The 22,913-nt window shown below is 43.3% G+C and overlaps 1 protein-coding gene across 3 annotated transcripts; it reads right to left on the reverse strand.

The window, feature by feature from the left end:
* Positions 1-913: 913 nt before the first annotated feature.
* Positions 914-22,758, reverse strand: ssh1a (slingshot protein phosphatase 1a). 3 transcript variants are annotated; one of them, XM_030415883.1, is made up of 16 exons: positions 22,523-22,758; positions 19,332-19,369; positions 11,802-11,902; positions 8,741-8,805; positions 7,888-8,009; positions 7,161-7,229; positions 6,942-7,007; positions 6,423-6,617; positions 6,231-6,324; positions 5,340-5,468; positions 5,122-5,168; positions 4,864-5,010; positions 4,438-4,638; positions 3,662-4,334; positions 2,457-3,535; positions 914-2,419 (listed from the first exon to the last, which is right to left on the reverse strand). In XM_030415883.1, the coding sequence occupies exons 1-15, from the start codon at positions 22,601-22,603 to the stop codon at positions 2,471-2,473; spliced, it is 3,093 nt and encodes a 1,030-aa protein (XP_030271743.1). In that variant the 5' UTR covers positions 22,604-22,758; the 3' UTR covers positions 914-2,419; positions 2,457-2,470. The 3 variants fall into 3 exon arrangements, with proteins under 3 accessions (XP_030271743.1, XP_030271741.1, XP_030271744.1); XM_030415881.1 differs by having other exon boundaries at positions 914-3,535; XM_030415884.1 differs by lacking the exons at positions 19,332-19,369; positions 22,523-22,758 and adding an exon at positions 13,921-14,915 and having other exon boundaries at positions 914-3,535.
* Between the last annotated feature and the right edge of the window lie 155 nt (positions 22,759-22,913).

Genomic DNA, 22,913 nt, shown 5'->3' on the forward strand with positions numbered 1-22,913 from the left:
TTCTGTGTGTTTTAGACAATAAAGACAAAAACTACATTAAGATAATCCATAAAAAAAGCTAAACATATTCACACAGTATATTAGAAATAGGCCTGTTTACAATAAATATGTGACAAACAAACCACAGTCAACGAAAACACACACTGCTCTAAGTCCGCTGAAGGGTCTTTAAAGGGTAAACCCACCAATTTCACGCAGCAGACTGTATTTCCTGGCTCCAGAAGAGGCTGCGCGTGTGATCTGATAAATTGCCTCCAGTGATGTCACTCAGTGGCTGAGTTGTATTGTGGGTAATGTAGGTTTTGAAAAGAAAGAATAACGCCAGGATCATTAGTTTTTAAACTACCATACATGAGGATACTCTTGGAACACGCCTTTTGTTTCGAGTTCAACAGTCATTAAAAATCAGTTGACGTTAGCCGTAGAGAATCAGAATGCAAGTTTTGACCATTTTGTGTTACATGCATTAAAAAAAAAAACCAGAAGCTGAAATGCTTTATAGTGTCAGCTCAAACACAAACGCTATGTAACATATTACCCACCTCATTTCCTCACCACCACACGCTTCACTGTAAACACGGCCCCACTATTCACTTTACAGACACGCACACTCGTATATGAAGAACAAGAGCGTGTAACTTAAGTAACTGATGTCATGCAAACAGTGACGGGAAGCCAAATGTTATATAACCTGGCTGTTAGAAAACGGCTCTCCTGCCAAAGTATACAGATGGGGTCACGATGATGTAATTCCAGGATGCAGACGCCATCGCAGCGCACAGATATTCAGCCGTGCCCGTGATAGTTTGCCCACTCAGTCGTAAACTGCGACATTCATGATGATACAGTAAATAATCCAACTTCTGTTTTGAATGAAGTGTGTTGGCAAGAAAAAAAAAAACCACACGATCCGTTGTGTTTTATGTAAAAGAAATGTTTATTTCCATAATGAACACATACAGTACATTATTTTTGAACATAAAAAGTGCAATATGCATTCAAACTACAGCAATGTACAGTACAAAAGTTACTGCATACTTAAATATAAAAAGAAAATGGTTACAAAACTGTGAAGTAACCTATGGTGATCGTTGTCACGTCAGTGTGACGAGAGCTTTTTTCAAACTCACCGATGATATGAGCGTAAAAAGCTTAACAGCTATGAGCCCGATGACTTCACTGAGTCTCTTTCTCCCAAAAAGGTGCAAAAAGATGTGACAGCATTTAAATACGTACATGATTGACATTACAGTTCACATATTTTGTACAGCGTCAATGGTGTTTCCAATTTGTCAAGACAGCCAAAGAACTTTGGTCTTTCACATTTCAAAAAGCACAAATGAGTTTAAAGTGTTGGCAACCCTGGAGGATGAGCTAATTTAAGGTATAGAAGGTTTGTTCTGCGTTCGACTGAAACGTCATATGTTTATATTTTTCATCAGAAAACACGTGAGTTATGATTTGACTGCCATAGATCCTCAGTTCCTGTCACACTCGGTGTTTTGTTTTATGATTTCAAGCTGTGCGGCGTGACTCCTCTTCTCTGCTCTCCCGTGAAACATTGTCGGGAATGATGAGGTCAATAACATTAATCTAATGTTATTTTGGAAGATAGCTTGCTGTGTGCCACTATTCACTCGATACAAAAAAAAAAAGCAGTGCAAAAGGAACAACAAACTCAGAAATGTTTTTGTTCTGTTTGTTGAGAACAGTGAGCAAGCCCCTGGCAAACAAAGTCGCAACCTTTTCTCTCCTCTTTCATCCCATTCACACACTCACAGGCTCACATACAGTAAATGCGTCAACAGCACTCCTCCGCGCGACGATTTCAAGACCGATTTCCTCACTTTAATTCGACATCGGCAAATGAACTGAATTACACTCTCGCCTGGTGGCTCCGTGAATGCAACACGAGGAAACCATTAATTTTACAACCCTCTAAGCATCTAAAACATAAACTGTGCGGTAAACAACTCTACATTTATTAACACTTTGCGTTCTGTCATGCTCCAACTGAGGGACTCAAGTTCAATATAGGCTACCACTTAGTACCAGACAGTAAAAAATAATCTAAGTGCCAATGGATACCATAATTTGGTACATACATCAGGTACTGTGAAGTTAAAGGTTAGAGAGCGTCTTGTACCGTCTCATCCTGCAGTCACACACACAGCTCTGTGCCTCTGGTCTCATACGTAAGGCACTTGTTTGTCCATGAATCAAACCAAGTTAGAGGTGAACTGATGGCTTTACACATTTGTCAGATACAGCAATATGACTTTGATCACTGTGAACAGCAGTTAGAGAAACTATGTGGCAAAGGAGAGCGTACACACTCCTATTAACAACACTTGGCATCGTTTTTTGTTTTTTTTTGTTTTCATTTGTTTGATTTGACTGAACTCTCCAGACCCACAGGGTGACGGATGGGGGGGGATGGGTGGAGTGTTTATAACCTCCTCTTGATGTGTCAGCTCCTGGGCTCACCTGGTAGTGCTCTCTCTGGAGTGTGCAGGTCCTTGCAGAACCGGGGCAGAGCAGAGGTGGAGGGGGAGTCCCACTCGAGGCCGGCGTCGGGCTCTGGGGACAGCGAGAGGAGCAGTAGTGTTCCTGCGTCTGAGGAGCAGGCCGAACACAGGTCCTCCGAGGAGAAGTTGAGGCTGCCCAACTTGGCCAGCGAGTTGGACCGCTTCAGCCTCGAGGGCACGGTCAGGCCTGCCAGACGCATACGGGTCTCGATCTCCTGCGCCCTCTGACGCACCAGACCCGGTTTCCCCCGAACGCTGCGCAGGCTGTCGCTGCTGGAGCTGCGTGTCAGGGTGGAACCGTGAGGGGAGGAGTTAGGTGTGAGCAACCCAGACCCCACCACCCCCAGCAAGGCTTCATTGGTCAGCGGCACCACCAGTGGCTCTAACCGCACTTGGCATGGTGTAGAGGATTTAGGGAAATCTCCGGAGAAGCCAGAGAGCTCCTCTTCATCCTCAGCGTGACAGGGGCTCTTTTTAGACCTTTGGCACACGTGCAAAGGCTGGGATAAACCTGAAAGTCTCTCTAGTCTCTCTGCACGCCGGCGGACCAGCCCAGATCTCTGCAGCTGCAAAAGGGTCTCCTGCTGTTGGCCAACGTAGCACGCCACATCGGGCATCTCTTCCTCCAAATCCATGCTCAGCAGCTCAGGGAGAGAATCTGCGGAAGCTGCAGAATTACTTTTCTCTGTCTCAATCTTTACCCCCAATAAATCACCATTATCCATCAGCTCCGAGTGCAGCGAGTCTCCAGGCTGCTGGTCTCTGTCGAGTCCAGCCGTGGGTGTGGAGGCAGCACAGTTGGCACAGTCACACTGAGGACCGCAGGGGCGCAGCAGTACCACTGAAGACGCGAGGCCGTCAGGAGAGGTATGGGACAGTGGGAGTGAAGCGCTTGGGACTTCAGGAGGACTGGGGTTAAGGCAAAGCTTAGATATGAGGGCTGCAGCATCTTCTTTCTGCTTGCACTTTGAATCCCAAGAAGAAGGAGTGATGGAGAACACATTTTCCTGAAAGAAAAGAGAAAAGAGGGTAAACATCAGAGGGGATGTGGTCATGTTCTAATATTGTATTCATGAAATTAACAACAGCATTCTCTCTTTAAAATGTGGGTGAATCATAAAACTCAAACTTGCATTAAGGTTACGTGGCGTGCTCAAGCGGTTGTTGTTGTTGGAGTTTTCATTGAGGGTTGCCAGGTCCATCCCATTACCCTCTGTGTCCACATCTTGTGTTTCTTCTCCTCCGCCTCCTTCCCCGCCCCCGCCGTCATCTGGCTGCATGAGCACCTCCATCTCTGCCTCCTCCTTCTGCACCTCCTCCTCATCCTCCTCCTCCACTGTGCTGAACTCCAGCCTCAGTCGCAGCTCCTCCAGCGGCTCGGGGCCCCGAGAGCTCGTCTGGGCAGCGGTCCCCTCAGCTGAAGGTCCAAAGTGGGAGAGCGGCAAGGCCTCGTCATCCAGCAGCGCGTCCCGCTCCACATCCTCGATTTCTATAAAGACCTTTTCCATGCCAATAAGGGGAGGGCCGCGCACAGGCGTTGATGGTTCGCTGTCCAGCGCCGAGTCAGAGAGTCGGCGGAAATAATAATTGTTGTAGGCGGGGTCGATATCAAGTGACACAGTCCTGCATGGGGAGGGACACGCAGCCCCCTTATCAGACAGCGCCTCCTCACAGCAGGGAGACATCCCCGGCTCTGGAGTGAGGTGGCCTCCCTCCTCCCCTCCACAGCACTGAGACAAGGTATGCTGCCCCTCCGCCATCTCACAGTCTGCATCTGGATGCCACAGCTTGTTGTGACGCTGTTTACTGGAAATATACAAATAGAATATGCAGATGTCAAAAAAAACAGGTCCAGTGAGATAATACAACTACAAAACAACACTGTGCACACACACACACGGGGCTGTACCTGGCATCCAGGATGCCCTCGTACTCGGCCAGCTGTCTCATGAAACCTGGGTTCGGTCGAGTGATGCTCCTCTTTTGCTTGACAAAGTTGTAAGCCTTCTCTAGCGACCAACCAAACTCCTTCATGGCGTACGCGATGACAGTGGAGGCGGACCGACTGACGCCCATCTTGCAGTGAACTAGACACTTGGAGCGGTTCTTTCTGTGGGCAAGAATTTAAAACATCAGAAAAACAAAGAAAATCTAGACACAAAAACTTCCTCAGTGGATGGAGCTCGGTCAGTTGTCATGGTGATAACTAAGGGCATCGTAGAGAAAAAATCAATAGAATGAACTTTGATGCTCAATAGAAACAGAAGAACACATCAGGAGTCCTTGAGGCGATCTTTATGAACTGACATGAGCAACATGTTTTCTCTGGACTCACTTTGCTTTTACAATGAAGTTGTACGTTTCATTCCAGTGCGCCAGCAGGTCAGTGGCGTCTTCGTCGTAGACGCGTATGTTGTGATAACTGAATGTGCCTGGAAAGAAGTTGTCTATCTCCCTGGTAACGTTGAGGATATAGCCCACCCTGGGGAGGAAAGATAAAGTTAACTCGTCAACAACATTCCTCGCTCAAGTCATTATGAAAACATTTTTTCGTGCGGCTATCTCAGTTCCTCCATAACATAAAATAAATCACCCCGACTCTTGCAGCTCCTCCAAATTAGACGCATTCCATTCGGATCCCTACGAACAAATGAGGGGAAATATTGTTTAGATTTCAAATCTTTCTAAGCTTGTTCTTCCTCTAAAAACAATGATGTCACAGGGGAGCAATCATTCTTCTGAATGGAAAGACTATTGTTTTATCTCAGTTATTCCCAGGAAACAAGAGATATGTATGAGACGATATCTCACCAGGTAGACGTGGTCAAAGATGAGGGTGGCTTTGTCCATCTGGCCCAGGATCAGCAGCATCTCATTGTCGATGAACTCTTTGTACTCTTTCAGGTTACAGTTCATGTGTTGTTCCACCTCTGTGCGGATCTGCCAAAGAAATTACACAGAATATGTTGATGTTTATCAGTTAGTGGGAAAGGTTCACTTTAAATACTTTCCCTGAAACTACACAAATGTTATGTAACACTCAAAAGAGCGAAGATCAAACATGACTGACTCACAACAGCACAAGAGTTTGGGTTGATAATACTTCCTAAAGTCTTTGTTCGCAGCCATCTAATAACATTAGTCTGTTGTTAGAATATACAATACAATCAGATACCTGTAGTTAGAAAAAGTACTGTAAAAGTGGCTAAATCATTAAAAGGGCAATCACTAAAACAGCTGACAAGTTTTAACCATTAGATCTTCATCAGGACTCCAAACAGGAGTCACTGATTTAGCCATTAAAACAAAGGCTTTTAAATATTTACTTCCTCTTGTTGTTTTGATACTTTTTGTTCTTTGCGGTGCCGGGATTGCCTCTGGTTTTTGAAGTACTCTTCATTTACTATCATAAATGACATAAAGACAAGCAGTAAATCCTTACATTTAATACAAACGGAACCAGCAAAAGTTTTACATTTTTGCAAGAACAAAGGCCTGTAACGATTAATCGATTATCACAATAGTTGTCGATTAATTTAGTTTTGATTGACTAATCCATTAATCGACTAATTGTTGCAGCTCTAGTCTTCGTACAAAGAAATATAAATGTAGTCAATATAAATGAAACCACAGAAGAAATAAATGCAAAGCAGATTTTTATTTTGATGGCGCGTGTGTGCGAGCCTGTGCTGTATATCTTACCTGTTTGCAGGTGACGTTCTCGAGGTCTTGGCATGTCATGATGCTTCTGAGTTTGGCTTTAATAAGGCACTCTGTCCTCTCTCTCTCTGAAGGCCTGCCAAAGAAAGAGCGCTGTTCACACCACCTCAAAAACAAGCGTAACATTGAATTGATTTGCTTCAGTCTTGAGGATTCTGATGCAAGTTTACTGACTTGTCGACAAACATGGGAGGTGAGTCTGGCCGTGTTGTCTCCAAGTCCTTCATGGCGTTCCACTCGTTGATGCAGCTCTGGTCTGAAGCAATGCAGCTCTCGTAGTATCCCATCCAGGTGAGCGCCATGCCTCCGGGGAAGTAGTTATACCTGCGTGACACCTCGCATACCTTGTGCAGCACCTGCAGGGCTGACCTAGATTGGGATTGTTTGGAAAGATAAAGGTTGTAGAAGATTAAAGCAAGTCTGGTTTTGTGAGATATTTCAGGAAAAAATAATAAAATTACTGTTGTGCTAACGATCTGTTAAAGGATCTATGCAATTCCGTGCACATGCGTCCTCGTGTCAGCAGGTGGCAGACTTAATCAGCTCTGCCTTCAACATGCTTCACTGCAGCAGAGTGACACATGTGCAGCAGATTGGCATGTGTGTTTATATGGAAGTTTACTGTGGTGTGTCATGAAGATAGATTTTTTTTTTAGGCCGCCACTGTGTCTCCAGAGGTTGTTCATTACTCACCACATAGCCTGCACCGACACGGGTTTGAAGACGTGAGTCCGACCCGCCGTGTTCACAGTAAAACCCCTGAGGAGCAAACAAAACAGATGGTCATCCACATAGCTATGTGTGCATCATGCTCAACACAAGTGTCAGGTGTAAATGCATCGATGCGTACATAAAGCAGAGAAATATCACTGGGTTAACTGATGCAGCTGTGTTGTTTATGAGAGAACTCACCCGTCTCCGTCCAGATGGATCTTTGTGTCGCTCCACAGAGGTAGCACCATGCCGATCGAACAGCTTTTGCTGGCAGAGGAGGGAGAAAGTTAAACATTGAAACTGAAGTTGAATTTAAAGACTTTTTAAAGACTTTTTCAAGAGCATTACTTCTGGCCATTTGAGACCAATTTTACCACCACTAGGGCCAGACTTTGATGATGCTCCTGATGTGACTATAGAACAATATAAACTAATGGCAGGTGCTTGCTAGTGATAACAACAGCTTTATGTATTTCTGACTTCCCGCTGGGCTCTAATGCCTTTAAACTATCAGGCCCAACGTGCGGCGCGCTTCCAATTTGAGATTTTCAACAGGCTTCGACCCAGCACTCAATGCGCTGTTCTCAAGCCAGAACATACACTGACCTGTACTGGATGAAAATAAAGATAACAGAACTGTTTTTACTCATTACTTCTTGAAGTAGCAGCTCTTCTGATGAGAGCAGACGCCAGGGTTCAAATCTGACCTGTGACCCTTCACTGCATGTCATCCTCCCCCTCTCTCACCCATTTTCCTGTCTACCTACGGCTGTACTTTCAATATACAGCCATGAAAAAGCAATCTGTGCACCTATTAGTACACGATAGTCTATATCAATTCATGACAGGAGCTCTGTTAACTTTGAACCAATCTGGAAAAACGATGATCGTCAAACGCTTACACACAAAAGAGGCTTACTCTTACCAGTCTTTGCTCGTGAAGTCGATTCCCAGCAGGATGTTTTCCTCTGTGTCTTGTCGCCCGCTGGTGTACACCACCACCATGTACCGCACACGATCTGACCACGCACTCTCCAGCCGCACCGCCTGGACAGGGTGAAGACAATTTTACTTCAAGGTCAGGTCAGCACTTTTTGATTAAGAGTAAAAAAATCCTGTTTTCTGTTTTTGTCATATTGCCAAGCATAATGTGTTTAATTGCGGTGGTATTAGAGGAATATTCAATCCCAGATTAAATGAATTGTATCACAGGAATGCGTTAAGGTACACAGATTTAATAAACATTCTTAGATAAACCTAAAACATGTGAGCCATAGTTAATTCAAGTAAATCTAGTGTGGTAGGTTTTTTGATCATCACGCCGCCGTTTACACGAGCACAAAACTCTGATTGTACACAAGAGAATTTGCCCTGAGAACTGACCCTCCTGCTCAAATCTGTGTCCAACAGAGTGTCACAGCTGGACGTGCAAAGGAACTGCAGTACCAGTTTGATGTAATAGGTTAACCGGGTCCTCAGGATGTGTGAGAACACAGAACATAAAATGAAATAACTCAGCTTCACACCAGCACATACACACACACACACACACACACACAGACACACACACCTACACCATGGAAACATTTGGTAATGCTCTTCCGAGTGTGTTCAAACCTGCTCTCATGAGCTAGTAATTACAGTGAACAAATAAGCGTCTTAAGTACACAATAAAATGCATTCTGGAGGGTTTTGCTATGCCAGATTGTTAGTCACTGGCCTGTATGTGTGAGTGCGTGCATGTGTTTGTTTTGATGTATACTTATGTCGTCTCTCACCAGTTTGATTCTGTCCTCCGAGCGAAGAATGTTTATCATCACCTGCAAGTGTTGAGGTAAGTCGCCTGTTGGAGAAGATCATAAAGAAAGTTGATCCATGATGCTGCCGTTTGGCGTCAGCGATCATAAATCTACCTGGGCAAACGCACTGACACATTTTGACTTGAATGAAAAGATCCAAAATAAAGTCAGTCTCATTTTGACAACACTTGACGTTATACTGCTCCCTAGTGTTCACACCAGCCTTCATGCTGGAGACAATAACATGCAACCAGTTCAGCAGTTCTTTATCAGCTGACGTGTGTTCAGTGAAGAGGAGTGAGTGCATGATACATTTATTTCCTTTCATTGCTCCCTGTGCCAGGTCTGATGTAAGACGTGTCACTGAAGCTGGATAATAAAAACAGGGTGTGGGGACGGGCCAACGGCAAGTCAAAAGTAGAAGCTGGTGAAGAGCCAACTATATTGAAATGTCACAACACGTAGACAAATCATGTCACCACGACAGGTTCCGACTGAAGCTACTGGTATAAAACAAAGACCGCTTGACTCCTGAACTCTTTGGACCTTATCAACATGTTGATCACTGTTTTTGTTTTTTGGATAGTACATACATTTTCTTGTAAAACACTTCAGATAGTGGCTGTCATTTTCAAGTTTCAAGCTACCAACCACTCCCTCTAAATGTAATTCCTTCTGTTATGATTCTTGCAGCACAACCAATGATGAAACTAATGATGAAGAAGATGCATCTTTAAGAAGGAAATGCTGCAGCACAGGTGGAATTTGATTTCGTGTGGTGTTTCAAAACATGCACGTTAATACTGGAGCGTCTTTCAAACTGTATAAATGGTATAACTGTATAACTTTATGTTCAAGGTAGATGATCTTGACAATACGACCCTGAGGTTTTAAACTGTTTATCTTTAATTGGGACACAAGCATGTAGAAACTGCCAGAAGGGAACTGAACACATAAAAAAAATAAAAATTTAAAGCACTTACACGACCCCCCCAAAAATTCACTCAAGTATTTTTCTACTTGAACCCAAAGTTTTTTATAATGCAAAACAGCCCTGCAGCATTCTCCTAAACAACTGAAGTAGATGGGGACTTGTTTTAAAAAAGATAAAAACAACCGAAAGAAACAGAAAATGGCTCCATACAGCTCGACCAGCGTACTCAAAGTCTCTGGAAGCCCCCGAGATAAAAAAAAATATTAAAAAGACATTATTTACATCCTTTATAAAGTGGACATCTTAATTGTTTGGTTGTTATTTGCGCTTAAAAACAAGTCGCTAACTACTTCATTTGTTTAACACTTCCTGAAACAACTGATCCATCAAGAAAGGTAAGGTATTTAAACAGGTTGGCCCTTCTGAAACCTATTTCTCCAACAATTAATGCAATAAGTCGTCAGCTGCTGGAAGAAAAATCTGGTAAAAACCCTTTATGTTTGTTTTTGACGACTGAGATGGATCCAAGTGGATCAAACTGTTTGAAGAGTCAAGCGAGTTCATTGGTCCGTGGCTGCCAAGTTGGCATCTGTTCTGAATAACAACAGGTGCAAGATATGAGAATCATACCCTGAATCATAAATATATCTACAGACAATTATGTATCGAGTGTCCATGTTGACGTGAGAGGTTCAAACCGGTCCAGCTGAGAGCCTCAACTGACACCAGTGGTGTGTTGGTGGGCACTCACTGATTCCCTCGCTGAAAGTACTAAATAAAAGATAACTAACCTCCTTTTTAATGACATAAAATGTGATAAATGTCACACTTATGTTAAACATAACAGATAAGAATGTTTCTTTCTATAAATAGAACGCTCTTCCACTAAACTGCCTCATGTGAGCAGAAGATATCCTGTTTAACTGGTTGATGGTAGGATACCAGTTCATAGTGCAGGAATACCTTTAACTATCTTTTGTTTACATTGTTGATGAAGGTTCTCAGTCATCCAGGTCATATTTCTTAATATATTAATTTATCCTATTTGTAGAGGGACCGTGTACAATATTAAACACAAATGCTGCTATTTGATCCATTGTCCCAGATTTAGCTTAGGTCTTATTTACATCTGCAGTCTCTTGGCAGGTCATAATTAAAACTTCACATAGTAATGAACATCCCTGAACAAATCAAAAGAAACATGATCTAGCACTTTGCACAATTCACTTCACACCGTTTTGTTTTTTTTTTGCTTTTATCCTGAAGGTCACCGTTACTAGGAAGTGATACAACTATTTCTCAGCCAAACGTTTGGTAGGACAAGCAAATAAGTGGGTTACTTGACAAAGTGGCAGGTAGAGTGGACAAACCTGCCAACAATCAGGACACGACTGGCCAAATAGCTTGGCAGCATTTTGGATGTTGGCTTGTTCTTATTTCCCATCATGCCAGTGGGCTGTCAGGTCAGTCTTATGTCTTCTAAATAATAACTTTGGCCTTCAGTGGTGACAGTTTAAAAACAAGCCTTTGATTTAATACGCTGGTCAGTTCATTGTTCTGTCCGATCAATAAAATAAAAGTCCACTACAGTCAACAGTCACATCTAAGTGGAGTTTGAGCACTTTCAGTCATTTGGTTATTGTTACTTTCTCTTAAATAAACACACAACCTGTAAGGCCTAATACCTATTATCAATGTTGCCCTAAACCCAATTTCCTTGATAAAGTCATAGAGGGTATGATGGGAACATTAAATGTGACTTTAAACAATAAAGCACTTTGAGAGCAGCAGAGGAGGTAACACAAACAATACGGGCCTTCTTTAAGCATCAACACAAGTTTTGCCCACAGTGGATTTAAACACTAATCTGCCTAAGCTATAGGTCTGGAACATGCTGATCAACGAGGCAGCCTCCATCCTCCTGTCCTCAGCTACAAACATCTGCTGCAGTGTTAGGAGGTGCAGCACATTAACTCATCACACAAACGCTCCACACAGCCTGGATGAGGAGCTGACAGGGATAATAAAGAGTTTCAAACTGCAGTTTGTGTAATTGTGGAGGATAACAAGGTGTGTTTTTTGGGTGTCATGAACTGTGGCTCTCACCTGCATGTTTGTGGTGAGGATGTGCTTTCTGGCCCTGCTGACTGCTTCCCTGCTGCAGGAAGAGAGCAGCACCCTTCACCATGAAGAAGCTCTCACTCAGGCTGCAAGACAAATGGGACAGAGGAGTTTAAATGCACTGAAACACAGACGCTATACATCAGACAGCTCAGCACAACTGTGCCAGCTTGTTCGTTGGACTGCAAGGCTGAAAAGTGGGACAGAAGACAAATTAAATATTCAGTTTGAACAGGACAGTTGAGTTCAGCAGACACAGCCGAGGGATGAGCATAAATCATGTTTGTCTGCTGGTGATTTACCTCAACAGCTGAGTGGAAAAGCCCAGCTGCCGCTTGAGAGGCAGACCTCAGGTCTGCTCTGCAGCAGCTATGAATCAAGTGAATGCTTATCTGTCTTTTTTCTGCTGCATGGGCTACACTTAGATTTGACTTGTCAGGTCCCTGCTGGCTTGTTTTAATGCAACAAAGACCTGAATAATTGACTTAACTGCAGTTGTTTGTGATGCTTTAACAACAGCAGCAATTACCAGTTCACGCTACCTTGTAAAAACAACTTTTCTAGGTCAGGCATTGGAGCTGTCAACAAGACATAAGAAACTGCAATAAAAAAAAGAAGTGAGGTGTTTCCTCCAGGCTGAATTCAATCATTCTATTTCAGTGGAAAACAATGTGAGCGCATTCATAAATCTACCTGGCAGCAGGGAGGAACACATGCCCCATGTATTCTGCCGGCAGTCGGGCGAACCAGGAAATTATTAGGTAAGTACTGAAGTGACGAGTGACAGGAAACAAGACCAAATCAAAGCACATACTAAAAACAACTTGCTCTGTGTAATTGGGAATCCTGCTTGTTGAGCACTGGCTTAAAAAATCTATATTGGTTCATATCCTTGAAAAGTTTAAAACCTCTCCAACTACAACGAACCCACTGACCAATTTCCTTCAGTTTAAACAGGTACGAATAAAATACCTCAATTTGAATCATATCTATGACTCGAAATTTCACCATTGCATTTTTTCATCCAGCTCTGAAACTGTTCCCTCACTCAGCTCTGTCTGATCTCATTCAAAACCCACATAGAGAAGAGCTGGCCCGGGCCAAACAGATGATTTTGTTGGGAACAATGGACTTCATTTTGTGCACCTCGCAATAAATTCCCTCCGCCCCCAGCACCATAGAACAAGTTCCACAGTGACAAAGCACGGGGGTGGACACTTCTCAACAGGAGCTTTTGTCTCACTTTGGTGGATTTCTGTTCCTGTTTGTTCTCTGTTAGAGATTTATGATGCTGTCAGGAGGGTCCACTGTCAGCGAGTGATGGATAATATGAGGCAAAAGCGGCGAGAGCGAGCAGAGTGCTACGGCCTCATTGCTGCTTAGTATGGTCTGCAAATCCCTGCTGCTTGTTTTTCCATCTTGAACTCGTAACCCGAATTTAAGTCCACAGGTCTTACCTTGTGATACCTGATAGCTTCACGGAAAAAAAAAAAAACCACACACACAAAAGGTGCACTTTGGTGAAATTTGAGGATGTGTGAAACTTGTCCTTATGTGTAAATCAAGAGCTGTCCCGCTGCTTTACAGGCTGTACTCAGACATCCTAATTAAACAGCTTCGGCTCTACTGTCTCTTGCCCTGCAGCACCCTGCTATCAGCTTCTCCACAAGCACTGGGGCTAAAAATACATCTGGTATCAAAGCAAACAAAGACTATGACAGAAAAGCTTGCCAGATAGCCTCACTGATACCACATGATTACAACCTGCAGTACCTATAGCGCCTTTACAGACAGAAAAGCAAAGACTGCCACCATATCAGGTCATACAGATAAACTGTCGTAGAAATAGTGAAGCAGTGAATCTCAGCCACTTATTCTGGTTGAGGTCCACTATCTGACATCGGCTGATTGATTCAGGCTGCTGGCCTGAAATGACACCATATGATCTGAATCTGCAAATAACAGTCAAACACCTACACTTAACGAAAAAACATATAGAATCAGTTTTAAAATGTTCAAGAAGTAGAGCAAAAATTCACAACATCAGTCAAGTGCTTCGTCTAAAATCTAATTTCTCTCAATCTCAGAGGAAAACTGAACTCACATGCGGTTTATCTCACTCTGGGTCAACACGGCATTCTCCACAAAATACGGCAGCATCTTCATCATGGCCTCCTGAATGGGTTCTACCACCAGATGCATCCTGTTGTCCGGAAAACGAAAAACCCCAGGCCTCTCCGCCGCGAGCTACCTCCTCTTCATCAGCCTCCAGAGAGAGTCCAAGAAGGGCGATGGAAGACGGGTGACGGGTTCACCACTTTTGAGTGACAGACTGACTGACAGCCTGCAAGCATCTGTGCTGCTCAGTGAAGAAGTGCCGTCTGTTCGGATGCCACACCCTCTTGTTTCCTCCTCCTCCTCCCTCATCTGAGTGTGTCTGTGTGTGAGAGCGAGTCAGCCTCCTGCCTGGAGCGACGTGCTGCAGTCTCCACCCGCTGCCTCAGGGCGAACACACAACTGTGAACGTCTCCTCCATCCCTCAGTCTGTTTGGTCTCGTCACGCTATTTCACACCATGTAGTAACACATTCACACCCGCAAGAAGGAAAGCACAGGTTTGACTTTTAAATTCACGGTAAGCCCGTCTAACCTTTCCGACAAAGACACACAAAGTCGGTCACATGCTTTCGTTGACTTTTCGGAACATGTGAGCAGAAAAACAGAAGGGTTATAGAGTGAATCCTCTAGAATTCAAGAAGCGGATTTCCCCTTCCTTCTTTACTTTCCTCATCCATCAGATCTGGCTCCGTACAAAGCGAACAACAGGTTTCCTCTTTAACCAATGCAAAACATGTCCACATGTAGGATCCTGTGTTGCTGTCCAACAGAAACCCACTGAGAGTGCCGTTTTGTCTCTCTGTCTTCCGGGGGAAAAGCACAAGACCACTTGCTCAATTGGAGGAGGAGGAGGGGAAATAACGCAGCCAGAGGAATTTTGGCTAAAACTTCCTAATGGGATGTCTCCCCGTGCATGCCACCTTTAGGGTCAACAGAATCCAAGGTAGTGCCTCCAGGGAGCTCGACACATGGGCCAAGCATTGGTTGAAAGGGCAGAGAGAACTGGAAAGCTCCCAAAACTCCCAAATCTCATTATACCCAGGCTTACAAGGGGGAGATTATCTTGTCTCTCTCCTTCAAGTGGCCAGCGCTAGCTGTCACTCACTCAGATGTAATGCAGACAAACAACAATGCAATGAGTTACATTACAGAAGAGGACAATGACAGGTTCAGGAGGACAGATCCTTTTATGTGTGATGCATCTGCGACGCTAGTCAATGTTATTTTTAGATGAATGGAGGGAAAGTTAAATATAAAACTGAAATGAAATATAATAATGTCACGGCAGCACAAAAGAATTGCTGAAATTCGAGCCCACAGATGAGCTTCTGTTTAGGCACTGAAGGCTGAAATAGTCCATTACTTTCTTTCTCACTTTCCCTCACTCACTAAGCAACCCCCCCCCCACACACACACACACACACATACACAAAGAAGTGGCACAACTCTGTTAATCTGGGAGGATTTGCTGACAGACATACACAATAGCTTCGCGACACAGATAACAAGATAGCCCTCCTATTCTCCTCAACAATAGGACTACGTCTGTCACAAGTGGTGTCTCGCAAACACTAAACTCTACAAGCTGACGTCATGTTCCAGGCGGAAACTTGGACACCTCAATAAGTCAGGTGCATGTAAGAAGTGGAGGGATCTTACTGGACAGAGGAACTTCATGAGGTCAAGCTTGAGAAGGAGCAGCAGGTTTTAATGCCTGCCTGGATGTTCAGGTATATTTTGTGGCTGCTGCAGTAGCCAGATGGATGGCTGAACAAGGCCAAACAAGACCAGATGTCCTTTAAGCCACTGCTCTGAATCACCAGGTGTACCGGTATGTGAGAGAGGTTGGATTACACCGAGGACTCACTACAAAAAGGCTACACAGAGGCAGCAAACGGGCTGGTTTATTCAAGGTCTCAGAGTATTTTGCACAATGAGGAATAAAGGCCTCCTCTTGGGGCAGCCAGTTGCATAATGCTGGCATTTTCTCACTTACCCCACTGAAAGGGAGTATAGAGAGAGGGAGGAACAAACCTCCTCAGGTGTCAGTGGAGACATGGCGGGCCGGAGAAGGAAACTAATGACATCATCATGTTACTGAGGAAAGGTTAACATACATTAAAGGGCTTCTGCTGCAGTTTGTCTGCCTGTTTACACCCGACAATAACATGCATCTCGGGTGAAGTGACCACAAGAGGAGAGATCTAGTTCACAGTGGGCCCATCTCCAAACGTGGTCCTGCCAATTAGCTCTCAACAAACTTAAAACACTAAGCAGCTGAAAGCAACTTCATCATTTCTCACGTCTTACCATGAAACTAACACAATATCATTTTTGGGAGAATCTCGTCTTCCCATAGAAACCATCATTAAGAACAGTATGCATCAAACAACACAGTAATACAGTGGTAACCCTGCAGTTGTGGTCTTGACTGGTCTTGAGTTAAATTCCAGAGTCGTCTTTGTCTAAGAACGAGACAAGACAGAGAAAAAATGCGTCTGACATCGAGACGAGACCTTCACAAAGTGGTCCTTAGACCAAGGCCGATCTTGAGTCCCACAGCACTACCATCCACACATGTTCTACACTCAAATCCAGAGAGAGCTGTTTGACATATTAGTGCATTTAAATTGTTAGGGGTGTCAAAAGGTGTGTTACTTGAGTGAGAACGTGTTGTGGTTGCAGTGGGAGTTTCTCTGTATATATTCCTGTTGAACTAATAATCTACCAATCCTCCGCCCTCCTTCTCTTTGCACCCAATGTCAACATGTAAAGACACATTTTTGCGCAACTGCGCTTCTTGCCCAACTCCGCTGTTGTACAAGGTGGTAAGATGAAATCACTCCTTGGTTCGGTGCCACCAACACCTGCACGATGTTTGCTTAGGCCCCCATCAACCCCTCGGGCTTGTCATCCTTATCAAGGTCAGGCAGCAACAGCAAGTGCAAGTACTCCCACTTTGCAATGTTAAAGCTGTCCATCAACAGATGTGGCAGTTTACACAGTGGCCTAGATCAGTACACCCTGATCTTAAAGAGAAATGTGGCTGTAAAATAAAAGACCGATTTAAATGCTCTAATCCTTTAAAACATGAATTTACTAGCAAATCCATTCCATAACGTGGCTTACCAGCACGAAAAAATGGAAGCAATCTTGAGGCAGGACAGGACTCGCATCACACATACATCATTCTGACAAACATGCATTGCTTGGAGACATTGCAAAGGCTGTTGCATAACTGAGAAGAAACTGCACTCTTGGAATGACGTGTTCGACTATCTCAGGGTCATAAGTGCAGTCATAATATGTGATAGATCGCAACAAAAAAATAAAAAAACTCAAGACAAGCATGCACATTCGCATTAGAACAGAGGATTCAGTCAGAACGCATGACAAAGACCTACTTTCTGTCATCACTGTCACCATTTTGACAAGTCAATATAATAAGTGGGACCAAAAGACATGTGCGCTTTCACAAAAGCCTTTGTATTGATCTGCTCCGAACTGAAATTAAATCATCTCCAGTAAACATCTTCACTGCAGCTGGGTTACAATAAGATGTGTGCTACTGAATTCAAGCAGCACAGTTCAGCTTTGTTTTAAGGAATTCTTGTTTCCAAGGCAGAATATTTAAGGAGAGAACATTCAGACACCTGTAGAACAGCTGCAATTTGTGGGTGCTCTTTAACACACATAATTGTAACACAGTCATTACATTTTAGTGGGTTAATTTAAGTCTAGACACGATGGACTGGCATTTGAAAGATAACAACAAGAAAGAAACAGTTAAGTCTGCAGAAAATTAACAAAAACATTTGGATTTTCTGTCTCTGAGAGACATATTTATATCATATTAAAGAAAGAAGAAACACAGTAGAAGAGCAACGTCAAACTTCCAGCTCGTCTACTTGAACACATCTTGTATTTCTCAAACTGCCCTCAGGGACTCTTTGACAGAAAACTGACTTCATGAGGTTTTAACACTAATGACTCAGTCTACTGCAATTTGTAAAGCACTCGCCTCTTATCTAAAGATAACAAATCCATACACACTACAATGCACAAAACACACATAACAGGAGACAGGTGTGCAGCTGTCCCATTGTGTAAGATCTTTTTTTGTTTTGTTAACATCCCTCTGGACTGACTGCAGCGGATTCAGATCACCTGTGTGCAGGGTGTGGAGACCGACTCCTAATTAATGAGTGGACACAGCCCGAGGCGTTCCCTCCCAGCCAGTCAGGGTGTGACAATGCCCTTTTGTGAAGGCTTTAGAGAGGTGGGACCAGCACCCAGGTCGGACTCGCTCTCATTCTGAATTTGTCCCTGACACACTGTCTATTGGGACATCATCCCAATAGATTGTGACACTCTGGTCTGTTTCTCTATCTCTGTGGTCTGAGATTTCTTTGCTTCCCCATTTTGCTCTAGTTAAGGGAAATTGTGTTTATTCTTCACCAGTCAACTAGGGACTTTTTTCATTATCCCCTTAAGAGGCATTTGTTTATTAACCAAGTAGCTGACATTTGGCATTCCCTGTAGATACACATATTTGTTGTTTATACTTTTATGCAGGTTCAGGGTGGTTTTACTGCCAGTACTGCCACAGGTGGGTTCTCAAAATCATTTACTTTAAAATTACGAAAGTAGCAGACCAAATAGAAGATACTGTCACTTACTTAATTTATCCTTGTAGCAGATAAAAGAGTATTTTATGCCTATGATCAATCAAGTGAAACAATAGCTCTCTAGTCCTAACTTGGAGGGTGAAAAAGGTTTATTGTGAAGCGCTGGTATTATAATTTATCTGTCTTTCCGCTGACTATCACCAAAGTTGCAACATAGTGAAACACTTTATATTTTGCACAGAAGTATTCATCGGTTTATTTGAGTGGATGAAACAGTTAACTGTAAATATTCACTTTTTAAGCTATAATTAGCAAATAATGGGTGATTTTTCTCTGTAAATAACAGTATGATTATACACGACTGTACAGTAATCAGCCTTCTGTTAAACTGCTAAACAAAAAAGCCAAAGTGACTCAACTGATCATTCACAGTTCAAGAGCAAGTTCATCGATCTTCCAGCTGATAAAAGTTCTGACACACCCGTCAACATGTTACTTGGCTACTGAGAATAACACAGTTTTACAGTTGGTTATTAGGAATCGATGACTCTGCCAACAAGACAGACAGACAGACAGGTGTTTTATGACACACAAACGCTTAGCTGTCATCGTTTGTTGATGCCAGCTAGTCTGCCGCCACTCCAGATTTCACTAAATGACTCAAAGACAGATGCAGGCAATCAGTCAACAACACCCGTGTGTAAAAGTTTTACCTGCCTTGCCACGTACCATGCAACACGAGGGCTGAACTTGACTTGAAGTAAACTTACCTCTGATTTATTCGCCGTTCATCTTCACTCCCAAAGTCCTGAAAAACAGATAAGAGGGAAAATGAATACCACATGGAAGCTATTTTGGCATCACTAACAAATATTTCAAGGCTGCTACAAAACAGAAGCAGCAGGCTTGAGGTTTGTATATTCTGTATTTTACAAATCACAAGCTTCAGAGTCCAAGAATCGCAGACACCACCACTCCTAGTCATTAAATAATATGTAATGATTAATTAAAGCCATATCAGACCTCGGGTATTCAGAGATTGTTCGATCACACAGGGTTGCAGGCATAAAAGAGTGTAGTTCGAGCATCATTCTGGCAGTACACACCAATCAAAGTCAAACTTAGAACGCTGTCTGACATATAGAGCTGCGAGCAAATACCAGTGTAGTCACTGCAGGTGTGTGTTATATGTATTTAATAGTATCCACACCGCCTGGAGGAGCTTGCGAGATGCAGAGGGAGCAGACATGACTTGAAAGTTGATTAACAAGTGTGAGGATATTGTTTGTATGGCTGCATAGAAGACAGCATGTTCTGCAAGAACTTACATGACGAGCAATTACATGGCAGAGGTATAATAGGCGCTAATGAACGAGGCTGTGATTAAAAATTAACAAGGCTGCAGTAATGTAAGTTTAAGGCTTTGCCACAGTTTGGTCACAGACCTGCCTTGTTGCCTGAAGGAAACACAAAATGCTTTACATAATTTTGGGCACGCTGCCAGCCAATAAGGGACAAGGGAGGGTATGTATGAGCATGTTAAGAGGTTTGCTTGGTCTGATGGTTGCACGACATGGGTAGAAAACGGTGAAAACAAACTTCTGGATAGAAAGATTTGTAGGCCAGTGCATCTCTGCAACACTTAATCACAGGGCTGTTCGGACACACATCTGACCACAAGTCTTCACTCAAAGCGCTTTACAACACAAGTCAGCATTCACCCATACTGGTGACAGGAGCTACCATGCAAGGTGCCACCTGATCATCAGGAGTTGCACACATACAGCAATTTCGGGTTGAGTATCTTGCCCAAGGATACTACGACATTTTGACTGCAGGGGCCTGGAATTGGACCACCGACCTTCCGAATTAGCGACAGCTCTACCTGAGCCACAGCTTCCCGAGTGACTCTGACCAAAACTCAACACAGTTGCAACAAGGGTTGCAGCAAAACCTCATTGAAGCGATATAAAACTGACGATTATTATACTGTGTGCCAGTATGAGATTTTTTTTGGTATGATATCAATCTCCGAAAACAACAAGGTTTCACACTGTCACTTTAAACAGTATTACACATTTATTAAGTATCATTATCAGCTACAATGACCACTAATAATGAAAAACTTGACATAATAATTCAGGTTCATATCAAGTTTCACATCCATCAAGACATAACATATCATGAAATTATAACGCAGCGTTTGTTTTGTTTTGTTTCGTCTCTTCTGTTTTCATCTGATTAAAGGTCATTGTAACTGATTACATTGTGTAATACCTATTTACCGTAAAACCAGGATATTTTCTGAGATGGTTATCGTACCATAAAAATACCTCTGCAGATGAAAGCACAACGTTTAAGGGCAATGAAGACATTGTTTTCCACTGTCAGGGAAATTCAATAACACCACTGTACAGCTGCAGCAAGTCGAGTATACTCAGCAGGAGAAAAAAAGAAAAAGACATGCTATGGCACAGTATGTACCGAGTACCACTGGCATGTAACGCGGCCGTGAACATTACTATGTGTTATCTGAAATAATCTCACATATTAAACCGACCTCACGCCAGCATCCATTAAATCTGTTTACCTCCATTCTCCCTTTTCCTACAGTAGTACTCCACCACCACCCCACCCACCCCTCAGTGAGAGTAGATGACATCATAGCTGCAGCAGCTTTCTGCCAGCTTTATCTGTCACACCTCAGCACCCAGCTGGACGACACCACCCGCTCCAGCTGAACGCCGAGGTACGTGTGGAGAAATCAGCGAAAAACCAGCGGAAGGGATTTTTCTGAAAGGATGAAATCTGTTTTCAAAAAATAGCATCTCTGACATTTAAAGTGGTGCATGATTTTGAACACGCAGGAACAAAAATGAAGTGTTTTAATGCAACTTTGTTCTCACATCTCAAACACTGATGGTTGTAAATAAACTCAGCTTTACATGTCAAGTCTGTTTGGTCTGATTTGGTCATGCTGAGCAGAATAAGGTGAACTTTCCTGCCTACAGCTGGTGGTTAGCGCCCTCCTCTGGCAGTAAAGATGAGGAAGCTAGCTGTACTTGAAAATATATTATAAGGAAGTTATCTTTGATTCATTACAGTTTTGTGGCCGGAGACAATCACTGTCTATTTCTGTATGCACCCAGAAAAACAAGGAAGCTCAAACTGTGACTCCATACTGCTGTAGAGAAGTGTTAGCACACCTTAAAGTTTAGTCTTCTTCCTAATATGGCTCTTCAGCAGTCTGGAATTCTCATATTTTCCTATACTTACTGGTGGGTCCAGCAAGACAGCAAAATGTGAACTGACACAGAAATATCCTGTGTAGATGACTGTCTGTGATTTGTTGTATGCTACAGAGAGTTTAGCTAAATCAAGCTGTCAGAATAAAACATCACAATCTGACGGATAATACCAGTAAATTAATATGAATAATAGCAGTTATTAGGCTACAGCAGCGTCGTGAATGCTATCAATGTGCTGATGGTGTTTGTCTTCAACATATTTCTGATTTTATCGAAATACAAAATCAGGTTATTTGCAATGTCAGCTAGTCACATCATAAACTGCTAACGTTAGCTACAGCTTATATCATTCATAAGGCACTTGACACTCTCAGCTAGCTCTTTTTTTTTAGAAATGTTACACCTCACTGAGCAGGTTTGAGATTTTTTTTTTATAAAGAAGTCAAAATAAAGTCAAAAAGGACAAGAACATCAGCCGTGTTGTTATGTGTGGTGGCAGGAAATATGTGGTTATCAGTCTCGAAGACGTTCTGCTAGCAGCCGTTAAGCTAAAGCCCTAGCTAGCATAACGCGTTAACTAACGGTGCTAATTTAGCTTCAATCAGCGGGCCTTTCTCCGGCATCATCTCCCCCCCTACATCCTCTTGCCCTTCAAGTCAGCACCACACCACCACCGGAGCATCGTTTTTCTGTTCACTAAACTGTAAACTGACCTCCCCCGCTGTCGTCGTCGCCGTGCTGGCGGAGGATGCGGCGCTCGGGGTCGGGGACCGCTGCAGAGTAACCAACGCCATGGCTGGAAGCTGAGGATGCACCGGCCGGCCGCTGGGCCTGGTGAGCTGCTAACTGCCGGGCTAACGATACATACAAGTGATGGATGGACGGGTGGACGGAGGGAGAGGAGCCTGAATATCCTGCATGCGGGGCTGCCGGTGCAGGAAGTGCTGCCGCTCAGGGCACAGCGATCATAAGGCAAAGGCTAACTGCTTTTTATGAGACTCAGTAAAAAAAAAAGGACAGAAGTTGTAAAAGATCCACTCATATAAGTTAGATTTAACACAATAAAATATGATCAAATGTAGAAGTAAAAAAAGCTTATAATGT

The sequence above is a fragment of the Sparus aurata genome, chromosome 5 (genome assembly GCF_900880675.1).
Source record: "Sparus aurata chromosome 5, fSpaAur1.1, whole genome shotgun sequence".
NCBI classification, from domain to species: Eukaryota; Metazoa; Chordata; class Actinopteri; order Spariformes; family Sparidae; genus Sparus; species Sparus aurata.

What these genes read in the sequence shown, in the direction of transcription:
- ssh1a (XM_030415883.1), bottom strand. Translation starts at nt 22,603, where the DNA reads ATGGCGTTGGTTACTCTGCAGCGGTCCCCGACCCCGAGCGCCGCATCC. An exon ending in GAACGGCGAATAAATCAGAG is followed by an intron (nt 11,903 to 19,331) that starts GTAAGTTTACTT and finishes TTTGTCTTGCAG; the next exon opens with CCTGAGTGAGAGCTTCTTCA. An exon ending in AACTTCATTGTAAAAGCAAA is followed by an intron (nt 4,639 to 4,863) that starts GTGAGTCCAGAG and finishes TCTTGCCCACAG; the next exon opens with AAAGAACCGCTCCAAGTGTC.